Source organism: Sciurus vulgaris (assembly GCF_902686455.1).
Source record: "Sciurus vulgaris genome assembly, chromosome: 4".
Taxonomy (NCBI): domain Eukaryota; kingdom Metazoa; phylum Chordata; class Mammalia; order Rodentia; family Sciuridae; genus Sciurus; species Sciurus vulgaris.
Window position 1 is genome coordinate 47181015 of NC_136464.1, and position 24025 is coordinate 47205039.

The window sequence follows — 24025 nt, forward strand, 5'->3', positions numbered from 1 at the left end:
TTAAAACAGAAACTGGAAAGTTGACCTGGTGGTGCATACCTGTAAACCCTGAGACTCTAGGGAGGCTGAGGCAGGAGGATCACATGTTGGAGGCCAGCCTGGGCAACTTAGCGAGATCCTGTCTCGAAAAATAAAAAGAGCTGGGAATGTAGTTCAGTGATAAAGAGCTCCTGAGTTCAATCCGGTTCAATCCTCAGTACCGGGAAAAAAAAAAAAAAAAAAAAAAAAAAGACAAAACAAACAGAAAACAAAACCAACGTGGGAAATGCTAGCAGAGTATTCTGCACACACGACTGGGCCTGGGAAGAGTGCAATTGCTAGGGGCCGGAGGTCACCAGCAAATACAAAGGTGCCAAGTCGTGACACTGCCAGACCAAGGAGCAAGCAGCGTGGGCTGGGGTCTCCTGCCTGCTAGGACAGGCAGCCCCTCGAGGCTCCTTCCCGAAAGTCCGCTGCCCCCTCACCTCTCTCACATAGAGCCGGCTCACCCGCCAGGTCCGATGACTTCCGCGAGCGCCTGCTCCCACCTTTTGGGTGACAAGTCTCCTAGTCTCTCCCTTTGCTCGCCCCAAGTCCTGAGCGCGCGTCCCCTTCCTTCGGGCGCGCGTTCCCGCTCGGTCCCCCGCGGCGCACGCTGCGCTCACCGTTCCGCGCGCCCCTGACCCGGCGGACTCGGGCTCGGGCCCTGGAGGGGCGCGCTAGTTGCCTAGCACCGGGACGCAGCTTGCAGATTGGGAAAGGCGCATGCGTCGGGTGCGCGCACCAAGGAGGGAGGAGCCCTTTTCCCAGAACGGTTCCTCTAACCTAGCGGAGGCGGTTCTCACGGTTGGACGTCGAGAGCTGCATAGGTCTCACCCTCAAGGCCGAGGGAGAGTTGGTTCGCTCCTGGGAGCTCCGTCGACGCCATCAGCTGGCCCTTCCCATCCCCGCCCTTCTTCCCCTCCCCTTCCCTCCTCCTGTTTCTCTCTCCTCCCTCTAGATCCCCTTCTCTTCCCTTCCTCTTCCTTTCCCCACCTCGTTCTTTTTCTCCTCCTCCTCTTCCTTTTCCCCCACCTCCTCCTCCCCACTTCCTAGCAGGACCTCTGGGGGCTGGGAAGACCCCTTCCTGCAGATCCGGATAGGAAAACTGACCTAAACGCCCCAGGTTGATGGTTGCCAGATAAAATACTGCAAGCCTATGTAAATTTGAATTTCAGATAAACGGGTTACTTTTTAGTAGGAAAATAGCATAAAAGTTATTTATTGTTTGTCCGAAGTTCAAATTTAAGTGAACCTGTTCTGTTTTTATTTAACTTTGGTACTCCTGTCTGGGTCTTTCTTATTCACCTGCGGGCTTTCTCCTAGCCTAGTCAGGGAACCTCCCTCAATGGCTTCCGCAGCTTCTTCGCGCCAGGGGCATCTTTCTGTACAAAGGGGTTTAGAAGCCTAGATCCCTACTGGTGCATATAAAACAAACAAACAAAAACAGAAACAAAACAACAACACAACAAAAAACATTACTTAGTGCAGGAGAGATGGGTACTATTTATAGGTTCATGGGTCCAGATGTTGAATGAGAGGATCAACAAGCATCCTTCAAGCTCCACTGATAAGGCTGTGCAACTCCCAGCAATTCCAGACAGACGCTGCACTTGTCCTACTCTTAGAGCAGAGGTTTCTCCTTAATGACACCGTTCCCTTACCATTCTAATGGAGCAGCAGCAGGACTCCCCTTTTTCACGTTACTCACTTCAAATGACTTCAGATATAATACTGCGTAGTATTGTTTTTTGAGTCGATCCCACTGAAGAAGCACAGTGAAGACTGTGTTCCAAAGTCAGTAGCAATAATGCTTTTCTCCGTGCAATTAGGATACTACTGCCAACTTGATAGGAAATTAGGTTCATTTAAAATAAATTTTTTTTAGTTGTAGATGGACACAATACCTTTTTTAAATTTATTTTTATGTGGTGCTGAGGCTCGAATCCAGTGCTTCTATGTGCTAGGCAAGCCCTCTATCCCTGAGCTACAATCCCAGCCCTCATTTTTGAGTCAGTTCTCTGTTTTCAGTTTTGAGTTTTTAGGACTACGTTTATGCATACATTCACATTCCTTTCCCCATTGCCATTGCTAATGCAAAGGATGGCGTGTGTCATTTCTTCATCTTGCTTTTTCACTTCATTCTGTGCCCTAGGGAACATTTCCTGTTTTAGAGAGCATCCTTCTTCCCTTTTATGTATGCACAAGAATCCAGGGTGTTGTACCTCATTGATCCCTATTTTATGAACATCTGAATGGTGTTCCAGTTTGACCATGGTAAATGATAGTGCAAATAACTATGTATATATGCTCTTTTATATTTTTGCAAGTGTATTATTGACATAGGATTCAAGAAGTGAGATTGATGGGTCAAACATGTACCATTTTCTAGGTTTTGCCAGTTCCCTCCATAGGGTTGGTAGTTTGCTCTTGCACCAGCATCTTAAGACAGAAGAAAAGTACTAGGGCCTGTGGATGGACCTCAGGATGTTAGTGTTAGGTGCAATTATCCAGGGACAGATACAGGCACACTGGTATTCTGTCTGCTGTCTTTTCCAAGGCTTTTCCTTCTCTTTGTGCCTTGTGAATTTTATTGTCCCTTCAGTAAATTTGATGTTAGCTCAGATGTCGCCCCTAAGAGAAGCTTTCCTTGACGTCTTTGACTTGGTCAGATCCCCTGATTGTCTGCTCTTCACAGCACTCATTTGTATTTTAATTTTGCATTTATTGATTTGAATAAGTGGTTACCATAGGTCTTCCGCACTCATCTGGAAGCTCCGTGAAGGCAGAGACTGGTTTGTTTCAGTTTAGGCTGCTCTAGTGTGTTACAAGAGACGGTGTGGCTTAAACAGCACGTTTGCTTCTCACAGTTCTTGAGGCTGGGAAGTCCAGATCACTGGCATTTCTAGCACCTGGGGAGGGCCTGCTTCCAAGGTCCCACATGGCTCATTGTATTCTTACCTGGCAGAGAGCAGAGAGTGGAGTAAGCGCTCCTGTATTTTCCTATTAGGGCACTAATTCTGTGGATGAGGGGCCACCCTCATGACATTATCACCTCCCAAAGGCCCCACCTCCTGACTCCACCACATTTGGAGTCAGGATTTCAACCTATGAGTTTTGGTGGCGCACAGACATTCAGGCAATTTTATATAAGAGTTTTATGTTCCTAGTACCTGTTGTGGTACTTGACTTGTAATAGGTATTCAGTATATATTTGTCAAATAATTAAATAAGTTTTATGAGATTCTCAGAAGAGCTCAAATGTCATAAAATATGAAGGGTAATTTGAAGGTGATCACATTTTTCTTTTCCCCAAAGAACCTGAGATGTAGTAGTAGCCACATTTTTTTTTCTTTTCCATATTTTTAAAATCAGGTCTAAGATTATTGCTGTGTTTATACCTGAAAATCCTGGGGCTAACTAGGAGAATGGAGAAACTCAATTCACTTGCCACCATGGAGAGACAGCTTGTCTTCTAGAGGGAGGACGGACGTGTGCACACACGGAGGTCACTCTCAGGCAGTGTGACAAGGGCTGTGTGAGAAGGAGGAACTGCCTTATATTGCATTGGGAAGCTCAGGGAATGAGAAATGATCTGTGTCCTGCAGGTGAGGAGATTTTTTTTTTTTTTTTTCTAGTTGAGAGGAAGGGATCATTCTCATGTGCAAGAGTCACAGTGATGGAAAGGCACAGGGTGTGATCAGCAGAGTGGCAGGATGTTCAGTGAATTGAGGGCCCAGGCTGTGCTGGGGGCAGGGGTGTTGCCTGGAAGCAAACCTGAAAAGAAATCTGGGACCAGAATGTGAGGAGTCTGTTTTCATTAGCTTTGTGTTGCTGTGACCTGACATGAACTAAGTGGAGGAGCGAAAATTTTATTTGGGCTCATGGTTTCAGAGGTTTAATCCATGGTTAGTCAACTCTGTCACTCTGAGGTGAGGCAGAACATCATGGTGGAAGGGTATGGTGGAGGAAAGCAGCTCAAGATAGGGCAACCAGGAAGTAGAGAGAGTGCTCTACTCACCATGGACAAAATATAAACCACAAAAGCACACTCCCAGTGACCTACTTCCTCCAGTCATACCCTACCTGCCTAGGGTTACCACCCACTTAATTACTATAAGTGATTAATCCACTGGTTAGATGAAATCTCTTGTAATCTCATTGTTTCACCTCTGATCATTCTTGCATTGTCTTACAAACACCAGTTTTTGGGGGATATCTCATATCTAAACCATAATGGAGCCTACTAGTCTATTCCTTAGAGGCTGAATTTTTATACTCTTAACCTTGGAAATACACAGATTTTTAATGTTGAGATGTTTTGTAAAGATGGCATACAAGGCTTAGAAGGAGCATCTTAGTAGAGTCTAGGGTAGGGCCCTGGAATCAAGAGGTGGGTACCAATTTTTCAATCTGAACTGTTCATGCTCTTTGGACTTCCTCATCTGCAAAATGGGCAATCATGATACCCAACTTTTTAGGTATGTTGTGAGGATTAAATGAATCATGTACTGCTTGACATAAAGTCATCTTGCAGTCAATAATGATGGTATCCCTTTCTGTCTCATGCTCTGGACTTAAACCCTTCAGGATTTTTAACTATTTTGGCTGTAATGACTTCAGAAGATCCCTTTTGGATGCCATTAGAAGTTTCCTAGGGGCAGCTTACTTGTGCCACCCATACTGGGAAGTACACATGACTGGTGATAGGGTAGAGTGCTTTGTTGACCTCGACTTTACTCTTATTGTACGGTAACTGAAAACCTGCACTAATGCAAAACATTTATTTTTTAGCGATTTTTATTTAGGAATTAGAAATGGAGTCGACGTATCTTCAAAAGCACCTTGGGACATGTCTGACTCAAGGTCTTGCAGAAGTGGCAAGAGTTCGCCCCACAGATCCAATAGAATATTTAGCATTGTGGATTTACAAGTATAAGGAAAATTTAGCCATGGAACAACGGGTAAGTATGAATCTCCTCTTAGGAAATAAGAAGTGTAGAATAATTGGTTCAATTTGTCCTTTTTTTTTTTTTTAAGGTTTCATGTGTTATAAATAAGAAATCAAATACATGCTCAAAAGTGGGTGAGAAAGACAAACCTTTACTTCTGCCATAAGGGTGTGCTACTGGAACCTGGCTAGCAAGTGCACCTGGGCAAGCAGTCGCTGATTTATATACCTAATGCAGCGCTGCCCTTCACCCTGATTGGAGGATTCAGGCATACAATCTGTGTGATTGGCTAATTTTATAATTGGGGTGGGCAAAAGGGAAGGACTACAGTTTGATCCAATGAAGGCTGAATACTATATTCTGAAAATGGACCCCAGACTTTCTATTTTTCACACATATTATTTCTATTATAAAAAATAGCATGTAGTATAAAATTATACACAAAAATAACGTGTAAAAAAGTAGAAGAAAAAAACATCCAAAGACTTCTGTTTACAGTTTTCAGGAATTTTCTTCTCTGCGTAGTCTTGTTTCTACAGGTTTGCCTGTAGTTTTCTTTTTACATACCTGTGCTCATTCTCAATGTAATTTTAATTTTAATTTTGTGTTCTTTATTCAGATGAAACACACATCTCCCCAAATTACCATATGGTTTCCAAATGGATGGACTATAATTTGCTTGCCCCTTTTCCTATTGCTGGTGAAGTTTTCAAGATAGTTTTCTTACAAATTGTCTGGTCTCTAATGAGTCATGTGCTGTTGCTTTTAACCATGCTAGAGGCAAGAGGAAATGGTGGAGTTGGAGTATGAAAGAGAATTGGCTCGGAAGGAGCAGGAAATTATGGAGCGGCTCAAGGCAGAGGAGCTCTTGTTGCAGCAGGTGAGCAAGGGAGGGAACTGGGCCGTGACTGGAATTAGTGGTGTCAACCTCAGTTCATGTAGGCCACAGCCCAAACACTGGCAAACTCCCTCGCTCTGGCCACTTGGATGTGGCTTCTTAACAGCTCCATCTTTCTACCCCCACACATCTTCTTTGTTGCAGAAGCAGCAGCAATGCAGCCAGAAAAACCCAAAGAGAGTGCTGTGGTGGAAGCTCAGGGGAGAGAACAGGACCTGGATGGTCCACCATGCCCACTGCTGAACTGAGGAGTGTTCATTCGCAGCACTGCCAACCATGGCAGGGGCAGCGTGGTGCTGGCTGTGGGTGGAGTGAAGCAGGGGAGATGGAGCGGGTAACATGTTTTCAAGGAGATTTTCAGGGGAAGGGGAGATGGGTTTTGTTCTGTTTTGTTTTTGATTTAGGAACACAGTAAGGGGAGGGGGTGACATTAGGACACTGAATGATTCAAAGAGTCAGCTTCCCCTGGAGACAAGAGGATATGAGGTCTGGAGGATGGTGAGGCAGGTGGAGGACACTATTTTGATTATAACTGAGGGAACAGAGGAGAGGAGAGGCACATGTGGGTTCCATGGCACAGTGTTGGAAGCAGTTTCTGGGTGACTCTTTGCATCTCTATGAAGTAGGGACCATGACCACCTGCCAAGAATGAATTGGCAAATGGGAATGTGAAGGGTTGAAGTGGTAGCTTTGGGGAAGGGAAGAGAGAGTTGACCAAGAAAACTTAGCATTACAGATGAAGCATTCCTACCCACCCCCCAAAATCTTAAATCCAAAATGCTCCAAGCTTGAAAAATTTTAAGTGGCAACGTGACACCACATCATGACATTTTATTTCTTGTCCAAAATTATTTAAAATATTATGTGAAATTACTTGCAGGCTATGTATATCAGGTATGTATATGAAACATAAATGAATTTTTTGTTAAGATTTGGGTCCTATCCCCAAAATATATTGTTATGCATATACAAATATGTCAAAAAATTTTTAAAAAATCTGAAATTTGATATATTCCTGGTCCCAAGCATTTCTTTTCTTTTTTTTTTTTTCCCAAGCATTTCTGATAAGGAATACTCAGCTGGTACTTGGTAGCAGTTGGTAATCAAGCATTCATAATGGTGCCCTTTGGTTTGGTTGGGTGATTATGTGATTTCCCTACTTAGTGAAAGCATAGAGGAGGCAGACCCCTTGACTGAGGAGGGTCTGGGGTAGCAGGACTGGGAGCTGAATATGCTGGTAAGGGAATGAGTGGAGGGAGGGGGTCAAAGAGTCTAAGATGGACAGCTCCAGAGTTTATAAAGAACTAATGATTTATAGAGAACCTCTGAACTAAATGTAAGCCACCTCTATAGTTCCACCACAGAGGACTTCACTTTAGAGTCTCAGGTCTACACATCTAAAAAAGGGAAAGAAGCCCACTACTTCAATGTGTGGAGAAAAAGAAAAGCATAGACTAACAACTTCTCTGCCAAATCTCCCTTGATGTTGAAATAGAAGTGTCCAGGTACCAAGGTGTCTGATGGCTAGGGCTATTGAGAACTTTGCTGCTTCTGACTCTTCACCCTCGGTCTTTTGGTTTATTCTTGAGGGGATGTGGTAGAGTGTTGAGTTGGTGTCACACTATCATGCAGATAGATCAGGTATCTCCTCTAGCAACCACAACTTTGGTGATACATCCTCCTCTGACTGGTCCTATGACTAGTATCTGCCCCCTTTCTATCAGAATGACAGGGATTCTCAGTAATTCTCCTCCCAAGTCAATTACATCTTTGACTTATATACTTTATCTTACTTAGATGAAATTTGGCAATACTGGAAATCAAATAATTCTCTCCCCACATCCTGTTACCAGTATGAACTAATCTGCTATGCTTCAAACCCTACGCACTGTGTTGTGGGGGGACAGAAAGTAAAATAATATTCGGTAGAAGAGTTTATGACCAGTTAAAGAAGGAGATCGGTGGCAGACTTATAGGGGAGAAGGCGAGACCAAGCAACAGAAAAGGCCTGAGAGTGAGGCATGAGGTCTCCCTGTGCCCCCGAAACATGTGCCTTGGAGATTGGAACTCTGGTTCCCCTAACACCTCTGGCTGCAAGACCAACCAGTACTTTCCACAGAATTTCTTGAAATTTTAGGCATGCTCCAGCAAGCCCAGTTCCTTGCCAGCAGGGAAATATTTAAGTTGCCATTTTCTACATAAGAGCTTATTTTTATTTATTTATTTATTTATTTATTTTGTAGTACCTTTTTTTTTTTATTGTAAACAAATGGGATACATGTTGTTTCTCTGTACATGGCGTAAAGGCATACCACTTGTGTAATCATAAATTTACATAGAGTAATGTTGTTTGATTCATTCTGTTATTTTTTCCCTTCCCCCCACCCCTCCCACCCCTCTTTACCCTCTATACAGTACTTCCTTCCTCCATACCTGCCCCCCTCCCTAACCCTAACTCTAACCCTAACACTAACCCTTCCTTCTCCCCCATTATGTGTCATCCTCCACTTATTAGCGATATCATTCGTCCTTTGGCTTTTTGAGATTGGCTTATCTCACTTAGCATGATATTCTCCAATTTCATCCATTTGCCTGCAAATGCCATAATTTTATCATTCTTTATGGCTGAGTAATATTCCATTGTATATATATACCACAGTTTCTTTATCCACTCATCAATTGAAGGGCATCTAGGTTGGTTCCACAGTCTGGCTATTGTGAATTGAGCAGCTATGAACATTGATGTGGCTGTGTCTCTGTAGTATGCTGATTTTAAGTCCTTTGGGTATAGGCCAAGGAGTGGGATAGCTGGGTCAAATGGCGGGTCCATTCCAAGTTTTCTAAGGAATCTCCACACTGCTTTCCAGAGTGGCTGCACTAATTTGCAGCCCCACCAGCAATGTATGAGTGTACCTTTCTCCCCACATCCTCGCCAACACCTGTTGTTGCTCGTATTCTTGATAATCGCCATTCTAATTGGGGTGAGATGGAATCTTAGGGTGGTTTTGATTTGCATTTCTCTTATTACTAGAGATGTTGAACATTTTTCCATATGTTTGTTGATTGCTTGTAGATCTTCTTCTGTGAAGTGTCTATTCATTTCCTTAGCCCATTTGTCGACTGGATTATTTGAATTCTTGGAGTAGAGTTTTTTGAGTTCTTTATAGATTTTGGAGATTAGTGCTCTACCTGAAGTATGATTGGCAAAGATATTCTCCCATTCTGTAGGCTCTTTCTTCGCATTGCTGATAGTTTCCTTTGCTGAGAGAAAGCTTTTTAGTTTGAATCTATCCCAGTGGTTGATTCTAGCTTTTATTTCTTGTGCTATGGGAGTCCTGTTAAGGAAGTCTGATCCTAGACCAACAAGGTGAAGATTTGGACCTACTTTTTCTTCTATAATCTGCAGGGTCTCTGGTCTGATTCCAAGCTCCTTAATCCATTTTGAGGTTAGTTTCGTGCATGGTGAGAGATATGGGTTTAGTTTCATTCTGTTGCATATGGATTTCCAATTCTCCCAGCACCATTTGTTGAAGAGGCTATCTTTTCTCCATTGCATATTTTTGGCACCTTTGTCTAGTATGAGAAAATTGTATTTATTTGGGTTTGTGTCCGTGTCCTCTATTCTATACCATTGATCTACCTTTCTATTTTGGTACCAATACCATGCCGTTTTGTTACTATTGCTTTGTAGTAGAGTTGAAGATCTGGTATTGCAATACCCCCTGTTTCACTCTTCCTGCTAAGTATTGCTTTAGCTATTCTGGATTTCTTATTCTTCCAGATGAATTTCATAATTGCTTGCTCTATTTCTGTAAGGTACATCATTGGGATTTTAATTGGAATTGCATTGAATTTGTATAGCACTTTAGGTAGTATGGCCATTTTGACAATATTAATTCTTCCTATCCAAGAACATGGAAGATCTTTCCATCTTCTAAGGTGTTCTTTAATTTCTTTCTTTAGTGTTGTATAGTTCTCATTGTAGAGGTCTTTCACCTCTTTTGTGAGATTGATTCCCAAGTATTTTATTTTTTTCGGGCTATTGTGAATGGGGTAGTTTTCCTAATTTCTCTTTCTGAAGATTCATCACTTATGTATAAAAATGCGTTGGATTTATGGGCATTGATCTTGTAACCTGCTACTTTACTGAATTCACTTATGAGTTCTAAGAGTTTTCTGGTGGAATTTCCAGGTTCCTCTAAATATATAATCATGTCATCAGCGAACAGGGATAGTTTGAGTTCTTCTTTCCCAATTCGTATCCCTTTAATCTCTTTGGTTTGTCTAATTGCTCTGGCCAGAGTCTCAAGAACGATGTTGAATAGAAGTGGTGAAAGAGGGCATCCCTGCCTTGTTCCAGTTTTTAGGGGGAATGCTTTCAGTTTTTCACCATTTAGAATGATATTAGCCATGGGCTTAGCATAAATGGCCTTTACAATGTTAAGGAATGTTCCCACTATCCCTATTTTTTCTAGTGTTTTGAGCATGAAGGTATGCTGTATTTTATCAAATGCTTTTTCTGCATCTATTGAAATAATCATGTGATTCTTGACTTTAAGTCTATTAATGTGGTGAATTACGTTTATTGATTTCCTGATGTTGAACCAACCTTGCATCCCTGGGATGAAACCAACTTGATCATGGTGCAAGAGCTTATTTTTAAAGTGAAAGTATTAGTTTTGTCTTTGCTTGATTGGTTTCCTAGGGGTTTTGATCAGGTGTTAAGAAAGGAATTGGGTTTTGAAAATTTCCTAAAAAACCATTAAGAAATTGTTTATTTTGACCTATCTGGTGGGTAGTTATCAATTGTACTTTGCATTATTACTGAAACATTGGAGTTATTTAATTTTCTCTCCCAGTGTCTGAAAGGTGATTGACTGGTATTGTTTCTTCATTTTAGTCACCTACTCCAGGGCTGTTCTTTTAGTAGGGAAAATATAGGAATATCAAGAAATTACCTTTAAAAGGCTTTTGTAAATAAAATATTACTCTGTTTATTACTTTTATAAACATGTTATTTTGTTAAATATGTTATTATTAAAATGTATTTGTAAAATGTTCTGAATGTGAGGAGCTTAACTTTGTACTAGACGGTACTGGGCTGGTGGTGAGAAGTTACTTTCTGGCTTAGGAATGGACAAACTCATTTTGTAAAGGGTCAGATGGTAGATATTTTGTGCTTCACAGGCCAAGAGGCAAAAATAAGCAAATTATAGTATCTTACATAGTTATATAGAGAAAACATTTCCATAATATTTTATCGATGAAATTTAAGTCATAATAATCCTTGAATAGATTTTTTTCTAATACCAATTTATTATTGAGAATTAAACAAAATTTTAAAGAAACATCCCACTTAGTTGGATTTCAAACTTAGTGTTCTTTATCATCAAAATTGAAAATATTAATGCTGATCTTTCATCTTTCAAACTTTTCATACAGATAGCTACTGTCAAATAGTGATACAATCCCATGTGTCTATAGTTTAAATTGAGCATATTTATCTCTTGAAAGGTATTTACAGAATCCTATGAGGTTTTTCTCCTGATATTTGCTAGCTGAAATCTGATAGAAGCTTCTCAATGGCATGGTGAAATGAATTTTGAAACATGAGAATTTCCTTTGCACCTACACTGTGGTCTAATGAACACTCTGAACTGTAGTTTGAGATTGGAAAACACATCCAAGCCAACCTGAGTGGGCATGGAGATGAGATTTCTCCTTTCAGTTTCTGGAGGCACTAGAAGTATATGATGCAGATTGGCACTTCTTGTGATTCAAGCAACATGAGTTGTTGAAGTGACATTACTGCAGTATCTAAGTGTCACCCATGAGTGTTGTTTATTTTATAATTATTAGGTTGAATTAAGAAACATTATCAAGAATTTCAAAGTCATTTAATATTTGAAGTAGTGGTTGAGAGTGATTCTTCTTATTCTAAAAATTTACAGCTCATATGCCAATGACCTATCTGCAAAAGAAATGACATTTATGATGCATCAAAAAGAATAAAATACTTAGGAATAAACTTAACCAAGGAAGTGAAAGATTACACACTGAAAATCATAAAACACTTATGAAAAAAAATGAAGATCGCACATTTAAAGGGAAAGATATCCTATATGCATGGATTGAGACAATTAATATTGTTAAAATGTCCATACTAACTAACCTAGATACCCTTCAACAGATGAATTGATAAAGGAATTGTGGTACATATACACAATGTGATATTACTCAACCTTAAAGAAGAATGAAATTATGGTATTTTCAGGTAAATGGATGGAGCTGAAGAATATCATGCTAAGTGAAGTAAACCAAACCCAAAAAACCAAAGGCTGAATGTTTTCTCTGATAAGTGGATGCTGATCCATATAATGGGGGAGGGTTGGCTAGGGAAGAATGAAGGAACTTTGGATTATGCAGAGAGGAACGAGCGGAGGAGAGGAGTGTGGGGGTGGGAGGGACCGTGGAATGAGACAGATGTTATTTCCCTACATACATGTATGATTACACTACAGATGTGACTCTGCACCATGAACAGCCAGAAGAATGACAAGTTGGGCTCCATTTGTGTACAATGTGTCAAAATGCTGTCATGTATAACTAATTAGAATAAATTGAAAAATAATTAAAAATGTCCATACTGTCCAAAGTAATCTATAGTTTTAACGTAATACAGATTTGGAACCTATCAAAATTCCAACAAAAGTTACTCACAGAACTAGAAAAAAAAAAAAAAAGATTCTAAAATTCCTGTGAAATCACAAAAGATCCCAAATAGCCTAAGTAATCCTGAGAAAGAAAACCAAGTTGCAGACATTACACTCCCTGATTCCAAATTATGTTATGAAGTTACAGTAATTAAAACAGTATAGCCATAGTGCCAAAACAGACTCTTAATAACCAATGGAATGGAATAGACAGCCCCAGATAAGCCCAAGTATATGTGGTCAAGAAGGCCTGCAGGAAGACACTCAGTGGAGGGATAGTCACATCAATAATCGATGATCAGAAGACTGGAATCCCACATGCAGAAGAATGAAACTGGACCCTTCCTTTTCTTGCACAATACACAGAAATCAACTGAAAATGGACTGAAGATCTGAACTTAAGACCTGAAACCATAGAACTCCTAAAAGAAAGCATAGTATGAGAAAAATCTCTTTAAAATGGGTCTGGCAATGATATTTTGGTTAGGACACTGAAAGCACAGGTAACAAAAGCAAAAACAAGTGAAACTAGATCAAACTAAAATTCTTTCTGCATCATGAAAGAAACAGTCAAGATGACCAGGCAGCCTGTGGACTGGGAGAAAATGTTTGTGAATTATATATCTGATCAAGTGTTCATAGCCAAAATATATAGGAAGCTTAACCCAATAGCACAAAAATAAGTAGCCAAATTAAAAAATGTGCAAAGGTCCTGAATAGACATCTCTCTGAGGAAGCCATGAAAATGGCAAAGAAGTACATGAAAAGGTGTTCAACATCATTAGTCATCAGGGAAATGCAAACCAAAACCTCTCTGAGATATTACCTCACACCTGTTAGGATGGCTGTTATCAAAGAGAGAAGAGAGAACAAGCACTGGCCAGGGTGTGGAGAAGAAGGCATGATTTTGTACACTGCAAGAGTATAAATTAGCAGAGTCGATATGGAAAAAGAGTATGATCGTTCTTCAAAAAAATTTAAAAAATGAACCTAGCAATCCCTCTTCTGGGTCAATATCCAAAGGACATGAAATCACATCTCAAGGAGATGACCTGCACTCCCATGTTCATTGCAGCATTATTTAGAATAGGCAGACTGTGGAAGCAAATGTCTACAGATAGATGGCTGGATAAAGAAATTTATATAACATATAGGAGTATGCATAGATATTTTGTATATATGTGAATTTTTGTGTATATATATAATTACATATGTATATATGTGTGTGTATATATATATATATATATATATATATATATATATATGTAATTCAGCTTTAAAAGAGTACATCCTGCTTGTGTGACAATTTGGATGAACCTGGAGGACATTATATTAGTCAAATAAGCCAGACACAGAAAGAAAAGTATTGGGTGCTCTTTATCTTATATGTGGAATCTCTCTCTCTCTCTCTCTCTCTTTAATGTTGAATACATCTACACAGAAGAGTGTTACCAGGGCCTGGGATCGTAGCTCAGTGGTAGAGCACTAGCTTAGCATATGTGAGGCACTGGATTTGATTCTCAGCACCACATATAAATAAATAAAATAAATGTCCATTGACAACTAAAAAATATTAAAACAAACAAGCAAACAAACAGTGGTACCAGAGGTGGGGTATGTGAAGTAGGAGGGGGAAATTAGGGGGGATGTATGTCAAAGGGTACAAAGCTGAAGTCAGGTAAGATGAACTAATTTAGAGATCTGAGGTCCTGGATGAGGACTCTAGTCAATAATATTATAGTGGCTATGGAAAATTTTCTAAGATGGTAGATTTCAGGTACTTACTCTTACCCATGCCACATACACCTCCACACACAAACAGCAACCAGCTGTAAGATGATGGACATATTAAATTTCCTACCATTAGTAATGATTTCTGCATATGTATGTATATGAAAAGATCATGTTGTGTACCTTAAATTTACGTAGTAAAACATTTAAATCTTGGCTCCGAGCTAAAAATTTAATAATAAGATGTTACCACTGTTAAGTTGCAGAACTGCTATGTTGTGGGACAAGTCAGGATATATTTAGCTTTATATCTGATAAAAATTACAGAACCAATGATGGTTAAGTAGAAAAGAGTGGGCCCATCACAGTGGCCTATGCCTATAATCCAGGCTACTCAGGAGGCTGAGGCAGGAGTGTCACAAGTTTGAGGCCAACCCCAGCAATTTCACAAGACCCCGTCTCAAAAAAAAAAAAAAAAAAAAAAAAAAGACTGGAGATGTACCTAAGTGATAAAGGGTCCCTGGGTTCAATCCCTAGTAGTGAAAAAAAGAAAGAAAAGTTTACAAGAATGAATGAAAGTCACCGTTGACAGTGCTGGATCAATAACACACGAGAGATACAAGTATTTTCTATAGAGTAGCTTTGTATACTGATGTGTCTAACAAACATTTTCAACTAAGCCTTTTTCTGTATCACACATTTTAATCATTATCAGTTGCAACACATCAGACTTCACTTCAGGTTGTTTATGTGTTTGTGTTTCTCAACTTTTTTGGAAGTAGTCTTGTCTATAATTGTTCCATAAGTACTGCTCTTGGAGGCTGATTCGCTCCAAATTAAGCACTGACTCAAAATAACAACAACTGGGCAGTGTTGGGAACATGTGTCTATTCATCAAGCACCAAGGAAAAACAAGGTCATTCGTCTGTTTTTTAATTGACCATTGATGTTGTTCCCAGCATCAACTCTTTGTTTAACTGTCCTCACCAAAAACCTAATAATCCAAATTTTTTTTTTTCTGGACACATTTTTTTTGGTCCCTGAAATGAAATGAGTTTTAATAACTCACCACTGGCTAAGGGCTAATGTCATTCCTTGCTTTTATAACAAATGAACCACTTGGGAACTTACATTCGTTGTAGCCTTACTTTCATTTATAATTTTGGTGAAGAAATTCTGCTGTGATAATTTGGTTTTACTTTTTTTAAATTTTTTTCTGACCTTGCTCTCATGTGAGTCAAGGATATCATGGTGAGAGTGGTAATGTTGATGCTTTCTGTATTCTTGTAGCATAATGTCATTGTATAATAGAAACCATATTTGCCATTCAATTTGATAACAGAACAGTCTATACTCCATTGTGCTTCAAAATCACAGCATCCGAAGTTCATTTCTTCTCTTGTTTTGACATGATAGACACAATAAATTTTTTAAAATGTCATGTTATAATGATACCATGGCACTCCAAACCCTGTTGAGTTTTAACGTTGTCACTGTGATTCGTAGCACTCTGAGCAGCAGTGTGAAGCTGCGAGAGCCCCACACGTGGTCTCTGTGGCAGCTACTCTGCTGTCGCAGGACAAAAATCAGTCACAGACATTACATATGTGAATGAGCACAGCTCTGTTTCAATAAAACTTTATTTACAGATGCTGAGATTTGAATTGAATGTAACTTTCAGGTATCATGAAATTTTATTCTTTTGACTTCTTTCCCAACTACTTAAAAATGTAAAAAAAAAATTCTTAACTCCCAAGTTACACAAAAATAAGACTGAGATCAGATTGGCCCACAGTCCTTATAGCTGGCCCATATTCTAGTGTGACTATATATGTTGGGTTGGGACCAGACATACTGTCTATTATCCATGGTTTCAGATAATCTTGAGATTTTTCTCATCCATTGTTTTGCATCTGAATTTTGACTATTTGAAGATCCATCTATGCTTAAAGAGGTTTGATCTGAAAAAAAAATCATCACAATTGCAGAAAATGACTTGATTTTTGTACAAGTTGTGGTTCCTGCAACAAGCAATTAAGAAAGTGTCCTTTTTTTATGCACCAGAAAATATTTGTGGAAACTAAATATTATGTAGTTGTGACCATTTATTTCTGTAAGTTTCTGAAACTTAGGTGGGTATAAATGAAATTATCCTGGGGCATTTAAGAGTGATGATTAATTAGACTGTAATTTGATGTTTATATTTCTGAATATACAGCAACAGCTGGCATTACAAATGGAGCTGGAAATGCAAAAAAAAGAGAAAGAGAGACTAGAAGAACTTCAGAGAACTCAAGAACAATTAGAGAAGGTAATTCGAAGTTTTATAAATATGTTTATTCAAAATCTTTTAAAATACTCAAACTCTTTCTTCTAGATGTCATAGCAGAAAGACCATGGGATTCATTGTCTAAAGACCTGTCCCACTTCAACTGTGTGACTTAAACAAGTCTCATCACCTTTTCAGTCTCAGTTTACCTGTTTCAACAAATAGGGATAGAAACAATATTTTGAGAATTATCTCACTGGATTATTGTAAGGATCAAGTACAGTCATGTATGTGAAACTTCTTTGTGAGCAGTAATGTTCTCTAACTGTGACATTGTCAACATTTTTGTCAAGACTTAACTGTTCCCAATGGAGTTTTACTCAGTCATACAGAAGAAAGAAATAATGGCATGTGCTGCTGAATGGATGGAAATGGAAAAAATCATGCTATGTGAAATATGTCAGACTCAAAAAATCAAAGGTCAAATGTTTTCTCTCAAATGTGAAGGTTAAAGCAAAATAAGGGAAAGGGGGAGGGAATTGGATATCATGAAGATCCAGGGAAGATCAGTGGAGTAGAAGCAGAGAACTAGAGGAAGGGAGGAAGGAAGGGAAAGGGGAAGAAATATGGAAGGATTCTAACAGAATCATGTTATATACATATATAAACATACCTAAGGGAATTTCACCTTTATGCATAGGTAGAAAGTACCAATTGAAAATAAATAAATAAAGGAGTGAAAGGAAAATCAGTAGAGGAGGGAGAAGATGAGGAGGAAGAAGGGAGAAAAGGGGGGATGGGGATCAAAATCAAATTCCTTGTATGTATAATTTTGTCAAAAGGAACCCAAATACTGTGCATAATTACAATGCCCTAACCCTCCCCCCAATACTAAATGTAGGGGAAAAAAAAAAAGAACTAACCATTCCTGATTGTGATAGCTGATATTGGAAGTTAAGTTTGTTGAAACATTGAAGGTATTCTGATCCTCAGAGAGCAGTATGTCTGTTTTTTTCATGTTAAATGAATTAACAATAATTTGCATTTCAAAATAGGTTTTTATGGATTTTCATGTCTCTTATTAAAATAAATTGAGCACAACTTAGTTTTTGAAAGCCTGTCTTCATTGATTTGTATCTATACAAAGTGAAATGTCCAGTGTGAGCAATATTTCCTGGTACCAGAAAAGTATGCATCATATGGACCAAACTTCTGAATGACTGAATTTATGGCTACTATCTCTTACGCATTACTCCCATGTTGATTCCATAATTAAAACTGAGGTCAGAAGCAGATTTTGTAGAATGAGTCCACTATGTTTATTAATGGCTCAGATGAGAGCATTACTCTTTAAAAGTGTCAAGAATGAATTGAAGCAAAAAGATGAGATTTTGAAGTATACATTTAAACCCCTCTACCTAGTGTTATAAAATACAGATGCAGATGTTAAGTTAGCCTGTGTAGGAGGAGCACCTGGATATGCACATAGGTACACTTACATGCAAGAGCCCCCTTTCTCTTCAGCGGAGTAAGTGACCCAGGATGAAAGGACAAAAGCACGACCACATCAAGAAGACAACAACCAAAATCAGGGATTTTAAAGTTTTTTTTTTTTTTAATTGAGGTGAACTGATGACTCTGTGTGAGTGTCTGATAGTCTATAGGAGGGAACATTTTATGATTCCAGAGGGTCCTGCCCATGTTATTTCACTCTGACCAGGTATCAGCAGCCTGTGAGACCAAAGTCATGGTAATTTAATAATTCATATCCTCTCTGGCATATCATCCTTCATCTCTACCCTGCAATGTGTGCCTGCCGTGCCCATTGCTCAGAGACCCGTCCATTCATGTTCTTTATCCTGGCCTTATTGTGACTGCAAACCCACAGAATTTGAATTCTCCTTTTCCAAAGGAAGTTTTTAGGATGGATCCTCAGTTGGAAAAAGGGTTGAACTCTCCAGCTGTAAAGAACTCTGGTATATTTGGGCCTTCAGACTCTTGAGAACAAGAGAACCAAATGCTACCAGGACTCTCACCTCTGCTGTTTTCTGGTTGCTAGTTCCAGTCTCTCTCATGATGGTCTTGTTTACAGCACTTGAGTGAGAAATGTGGTCTTTAATGATTCCTGAGTTTCATGTGTGGCTTGTGCCACTGGTAAGGAATAGATTTCTCTTTTGGTTTCAGTTGAGGAAAGAGTTTGAGGGAAAGAACCTGACTGGCTTAGTTTGTGTCAAACATCTATTCCTGTGGTTGGGGATTCTAGTCCTATAAGAACATAGGAAAATAGAGTTGTCTTTGGAAAATAGTATCACATATGTTCCTATAATTAGGGTGACCATATGTATGAGTACAAGGTCATTGTCTTCCAATAGCAAATGATCTGTCAGATCACCCTACTGCTTTAGAATGAAAAAGTAGATGACAAGCAAGGTTTGGCTTGGTTGGGGGAACACTTTCTCATTTAGGAGAAGGCCTCCTGTGTTGAGCAGTACATTTCTACTGCAGCCTTATGGAGAGCATGGCCTACATCCTGTGAAAAGGACCGTTGCATCAGATAGGAATTTGAGCAAAACACAAACACTTCACAAACACTTGTTTCTTTCTTATGTGCAAAACTCTACTTACCTGCAAGTTCTCTTTGAAATTTCTGAAGATTTTATTAGAACTTTTATTTTGTCACTCTTCACATTTGCTAATAATTTGGCTTCAGTTTTAATGTTTTAGCTCATTTATTTTTAAAAATGTTTCACTTAATTATAAATAAAGCATAGTTGTCTTCCTCTAGTATTTCAATGAGACTGTGACCTGTAGTTGTGTGTGAAGTATGAACAGATCACTCCTTTAAGAGTGATAGTGGTTTTGTTGTTAGGTTGTTTAGAGCATTATGTAAAAATAAAAATGCTTGAAAAATAAACATGATATCAAAACGGACTGTATTTTATTAACTTTTATATATTCTAGGAGATGAGAACGAGTGTGGAAAGTACACCTAAGAGTGAAGATACTTTTTATCCAGAGGTGAGAAGAAAAAGTTATCTATGTTATGTGAAATGAATGACTATCCTAGAATGTAAAGCTTAATTTTGATGCATCAGTAGCTAAAGTTTTAATAAGGGTATTATCAAAACTAATCGTCCAAATATATGTGCTTGTGATAGGTCACAAGCTTGATGTACTTTGAAGCAAAATCTCAAAGTGAACAAAAATTGGGCATCCAGGGTGTGTTTATGTATTTAAAAACTAGAATATCTTAAAATATTGACCATAGAATTATTTGCAAATTATATATTTTAAGTTTCTGAATGTAGTTTTTCTAGTCACCAGCAGATATTAGTTAATTCCACTAATTAACAATGTTGAACTTTTATGATGTAATTGAGAAATTTCAAAACTGAAAGAAAAGGAATATTGATTTCAAATCATTTAAAAGTAAAAGTGAGCTTTTTGATTATAGGAAACATTGCTAGACACAAGCAAAACACTAGCTGAAATTAGTGATAGATACGGAGCGCCTAACTTGAGCAGAGTAGAAGAACTTGATGAAACAATATTATCTGACGTAAGTATCAAAATTGTTTTAAAAAAAACAGATTATTTCATTTTTCTTTACTTTGATAAAGCCTAATGCATATGAGGCCAGAGTTGGTTTGCAAATAGGCTTTTTGATTGATAATCAGTTCCCAGGTTGCTGACCATATTCATAATTGGCACTCTCATTTAATGAAAGGTGTCACCGGAAAATCCATATTTATATCTGTATCTGTCTATGCCTATATCTGTATCTATCTATGTCATCTATATCTGTCTATTTTGGAATTAGACTTTAAAAATAACAAAATCTCTTCAAAACGTGTGTGTATGTGCGTGTGTGTGTGCACGTGAATGATACATAATCTTTAAATTTGAAGAGGCATACCATTTTGCTTCTCTTTAACAAGCCCTGGAACCACATAAACATCCTAACGAGAGTGCATCCTAATCAGAGTACATAAATACATTTGTTTATTTAGCAAACATATTGTGTCTCTTATGTGCCAGGCTTTGTGCCAAATGCACTTGAGAATAAGACAGAGTTTTGACCTTGTCCACAAGGTTACTGTCTAGAGGGGAAATAGGCCAGAATTTGGTGGAATGACCAGGTAGTTTATCGTTCAAACCAGTAAGCTTTTGAGAATGTAAAGAGCAGCTCTCTATAAATAAGCTAGATCAGCAGGTGTGGACCAGGACAGTACTGGCAGAAGGACACATTGGACAACTTCAGTCTGATGAGATGGAACCACCAGCACAGTTTGAGAACCTGGTCAGGGAAGGTGGCAGAAGGAAGTCACAGACTTGTTACTCAGTGGTGAGGTGTAGAAAGTGTGAAGATCCAAGCAAGAGAGAGTATGGAGTGGAAGTGGGGTGTGGGGTGAGGGATGAAGCAAGGGATAAAGTAGAGGCCAGACCCTGAAAGGGCTATGATAACTGCCCTGAGACTCAGATTTATCTTACAGGAAGTGGAGGCTAATATATCCAGAACCGCATTTCAGAAAGACCAGGCTGGCAATCACGTGGGGAAGAGAACTGGGAAATGTGACATCAGTTAGGAACTTTGCAAGTAATCTAGAGACAGGCAGCCATGGTTTGATGTGAATGTTGTTTTCAAGAGCTGTTCATAAAGTGAGGCCAGAAGGACTCAGTGCTTGTCAGTTCATGGATATGTTTTTATTAGATATCCACTATTATTTGACACTATGCAGGGAGCTAGAAAACACCAATGAACAATGTACCTGCCCTATGTGGGTCATGGGTCAGTGAGTAAGGTACTTGGAGAGACAAAGCAGAGGTTTTTAATTTTTTTTTTTAATTTTTAATTTTTGGTACTGGGGGTTGAACCCTGGGATGCTTTGCCACTGAGATACATCCCCAGCTCTTTTTATTTTATTTTTTATCTTTGAAACAGGGTCTCACTAAGTTGCCTAGGGTCTCACTAAGTTGCTGAGGCTGGCCTCAAACTTGTAGTCTTCCTGTCTCGGGTCCCCAAGTTACTGGAATTACAGGCATGTGCCACCAGACCTGGCAGGATGAGTCTTCTTGAGGAAGTGAATATCAAGGACTCAGCCTGGGATGAGCCCAGAGGATGGAGAAAGAGAGAGAGAAAGAGAGGAGAGAGCAAGATGTTGAGAACAGACTGAAACAGTACCCAGAAGATGAGCCCAGAGGATGGAGAAAGAGAGAGAGAAAGAGAGGAGAGAGCAAGATGTTGAGAACAGACTGTAACAGTGCAGCACTGTGGCTGAGCTGCATGAAGCTAGGAGAATGGGCATATTTAAAGCTGAAGAGGTGGCAGAGGTCAGATGATCCTGGGTTCTGCATGTCGTGTAAGGGATTTTGATCTTAAATGCAGTGGAGTTATTAAAAGGATTTAAGGATTAGATCGGTCTTTTTATAAGCTGGAGAGAGGGTTGGAATGGGCAGGAGTGGATAAGGGAGACCACTGAGGAAGCTTTCACAGTTATCCAGATATGGTACAACCAGGGTTAGGTAGAGATGAGGCCTGAGAGAATTTGAGATTGACTGATGGATTAAGGGAGAGAGGGAGTCAGAAGAAAGCCCAAGAGCTCTGTCCTCAGCAACTGAGTTGAGTGTTACCATCTGATGAGTTGATGAATATAAAAAAAGGAGGTAGATGTTTGAACAAAATGGCTTCAGTGTGGAGAGGTTGACCTTCTGGCAGCTCTAAGATATGCAGGTGAAGATGGCTACTTGTTGTGACATATGGTGTGAGTCTGGAGAACAGGGAAGAATCCAGGCAGGAGACTTGAATCAGCAGTCATGGGCAGAGGTGCCAAGTGAGCAAGGAGAGTGAGCGAGGCACCTGGGAGAGCGTGCAGTGTGTGAAGGCCTGAGGGCTCAGGGGAAAAGCACAGGAAATTCCAGCATCTAAGGGGTGGGCCACGGAAAGAGGACCCCCCTAAGAAGATTGAGAAAGGAAGCAAGAGAAGCTGAAGAAAGGATGGGATGATGGCAATCTGGGGAACATAATTCATTATCATGTTCTATTTGGATACTCTTCTAAATCATCTGAAATTCTCAAAAAGCTTCATTTACATAGCAATTACTTAAGCCCCATTTTCCTTGTCTTGTACCTTTTCACAGTTCTCATTGTATTAAAGTCTATCTGCTTTTCTTTTGCTTCTAGGTTGCACTAAACATTGATCAAGATTTGTAGGATCAACCAATCTAAGAGCAATAAATTTCAAGTTCTAAACTACGAGCTCTCAATTTGTAATTCTTTTCACTGTGAACTCTACTTTTTTTTTCCCCCCTCTAAAGACAACTTTATAAATGGGCTTCACGGGGCACCTTGAAATATTGTTTGGTTATTTGTGTGATTCCCTTGAGAGAACAGGAGGGATGGAGTGTGCTGAAGCAACTAAAGCAACCCAAAGCAGGCAAGAGATGAACTAAAAGAAGGCACAGGTCCACAAGAGAACAAGATAGCTTGAGAGGGAAATGCTGTCTGCAGGGAATAAAGGAGGAAGCCGCTGCGGAGGGCTCAGCGTCATTCAGCATGCCTTAGCTGTGGCTTTCTCCAGTTTCCCAGGAGCTGATGCTTCTTGGGAACTCTGAATCCACACTTCCATGTTGTGACTGGTCTGGGGAAGGAGTGTTCTGCACTGTCTTGCTGGGGAGTTTTCTCAAGCTTAGCTTGCTCAGTCCCACTCAAGAACTTGTGTGGGAACTTCTCCTTCCTACTTCACTAGTCCTCCTCCTTCTTTAGGGTTTGTGAAGTCCAGGGACATTCCATATGGAAGGTCCACATGGAAAGAATTGAGTGGGGTCCAGGCAAAGTCTTGGGGTGCTGAAAGGTGTCATTTCTTCTGGATCCATTTGTGGGCGCAGGTACAGGGACAATGGCTGAAGGGCAGGTCTCACTGGGCTCAGACTATGCACTGTGCTTTTGGCTCCTTCAAGTTCAGGCCTAGCTTGAGACTCTGGGGAACTTTACTTCCTTTACAAAATTCTTCCAAATCCAAGTCTGTGGTATGAGTATGTGAAAACACTATTTCAGAGACTCTGTTTTTTTAAAGTGTGGTTTTGCTTATAATTTACTTTTCCTGAGGCAATGACAACTAAACAGCCCAATTACTTAAATGGGAAGAATAAGAGAAAAATAGGAGAAATATTACTCTCATTAAAAATAAATGTTATCCTGTACCAGTTCTATGTACATTTTCCAGAAAAAATCCCAGGGCCCTGGAGAGATGACTTCTATGACAGGCTGACTGTCAGGGACTGTGACCTACAGATGACCTACATTCATAGCTGCACAGGCACGAGAGTCTTACTGGACAGGAGCATCTTTCCCTTCCAGACCTCAGTCTTAGCCTAGATGGGGCCCATCATGGAAGGCTGGGATGGGGAGGCAGGCTTGGTGGGGGTCCTTGGGGTACAGGTCAGG

At 39.7% G+C, this 24025-nt stretch overlaps 2 protein-coding genes across 4 annotated transcripts in view; both read left to right on the forward strand.

Moving 5' to 3' along the window:
- Positions 1-24025, forward strand: part of LOC306658793 (pulmonary surfactant-associated protein A-like) — a 202180-nt gene that overhangs the window by 93985 nt on the left and 84170 nt on the right. The gene's annotated exons all lie outside the window — the stretch shown is intronic.
- Positions 465-22808, forward strand: DYDC1 (DPY30 domain containing 1). Of its 2 annotated transcripts, none has more exons than XM_079136105.1 (7): positions 465-896; positions 4813-4982; positions 5749-5850; positions 16531-16623; positions 19543-19599; positions 20036-20140; positions 22763-22808. In XM_079136105.1, exons 2-7 carry the CDS (start codon positions 4836-4838, stop codon positions 22790-22792), a joined length of 534 nt encoding a protein of 177 aa, XP_078992231.1. In that variant the 5' UTR covers positions 465-896; positions 4813-4835; the 3' UTR covers positions 22793-22808. The 2 variants fall into 2 exon arrangements, with proteins under 2 accessions (XP_078992231.1, XP_078992230.1); XM_079136104.1 differs by lacking the exon at positions 465-896 and adding an exon at positions 998-1144.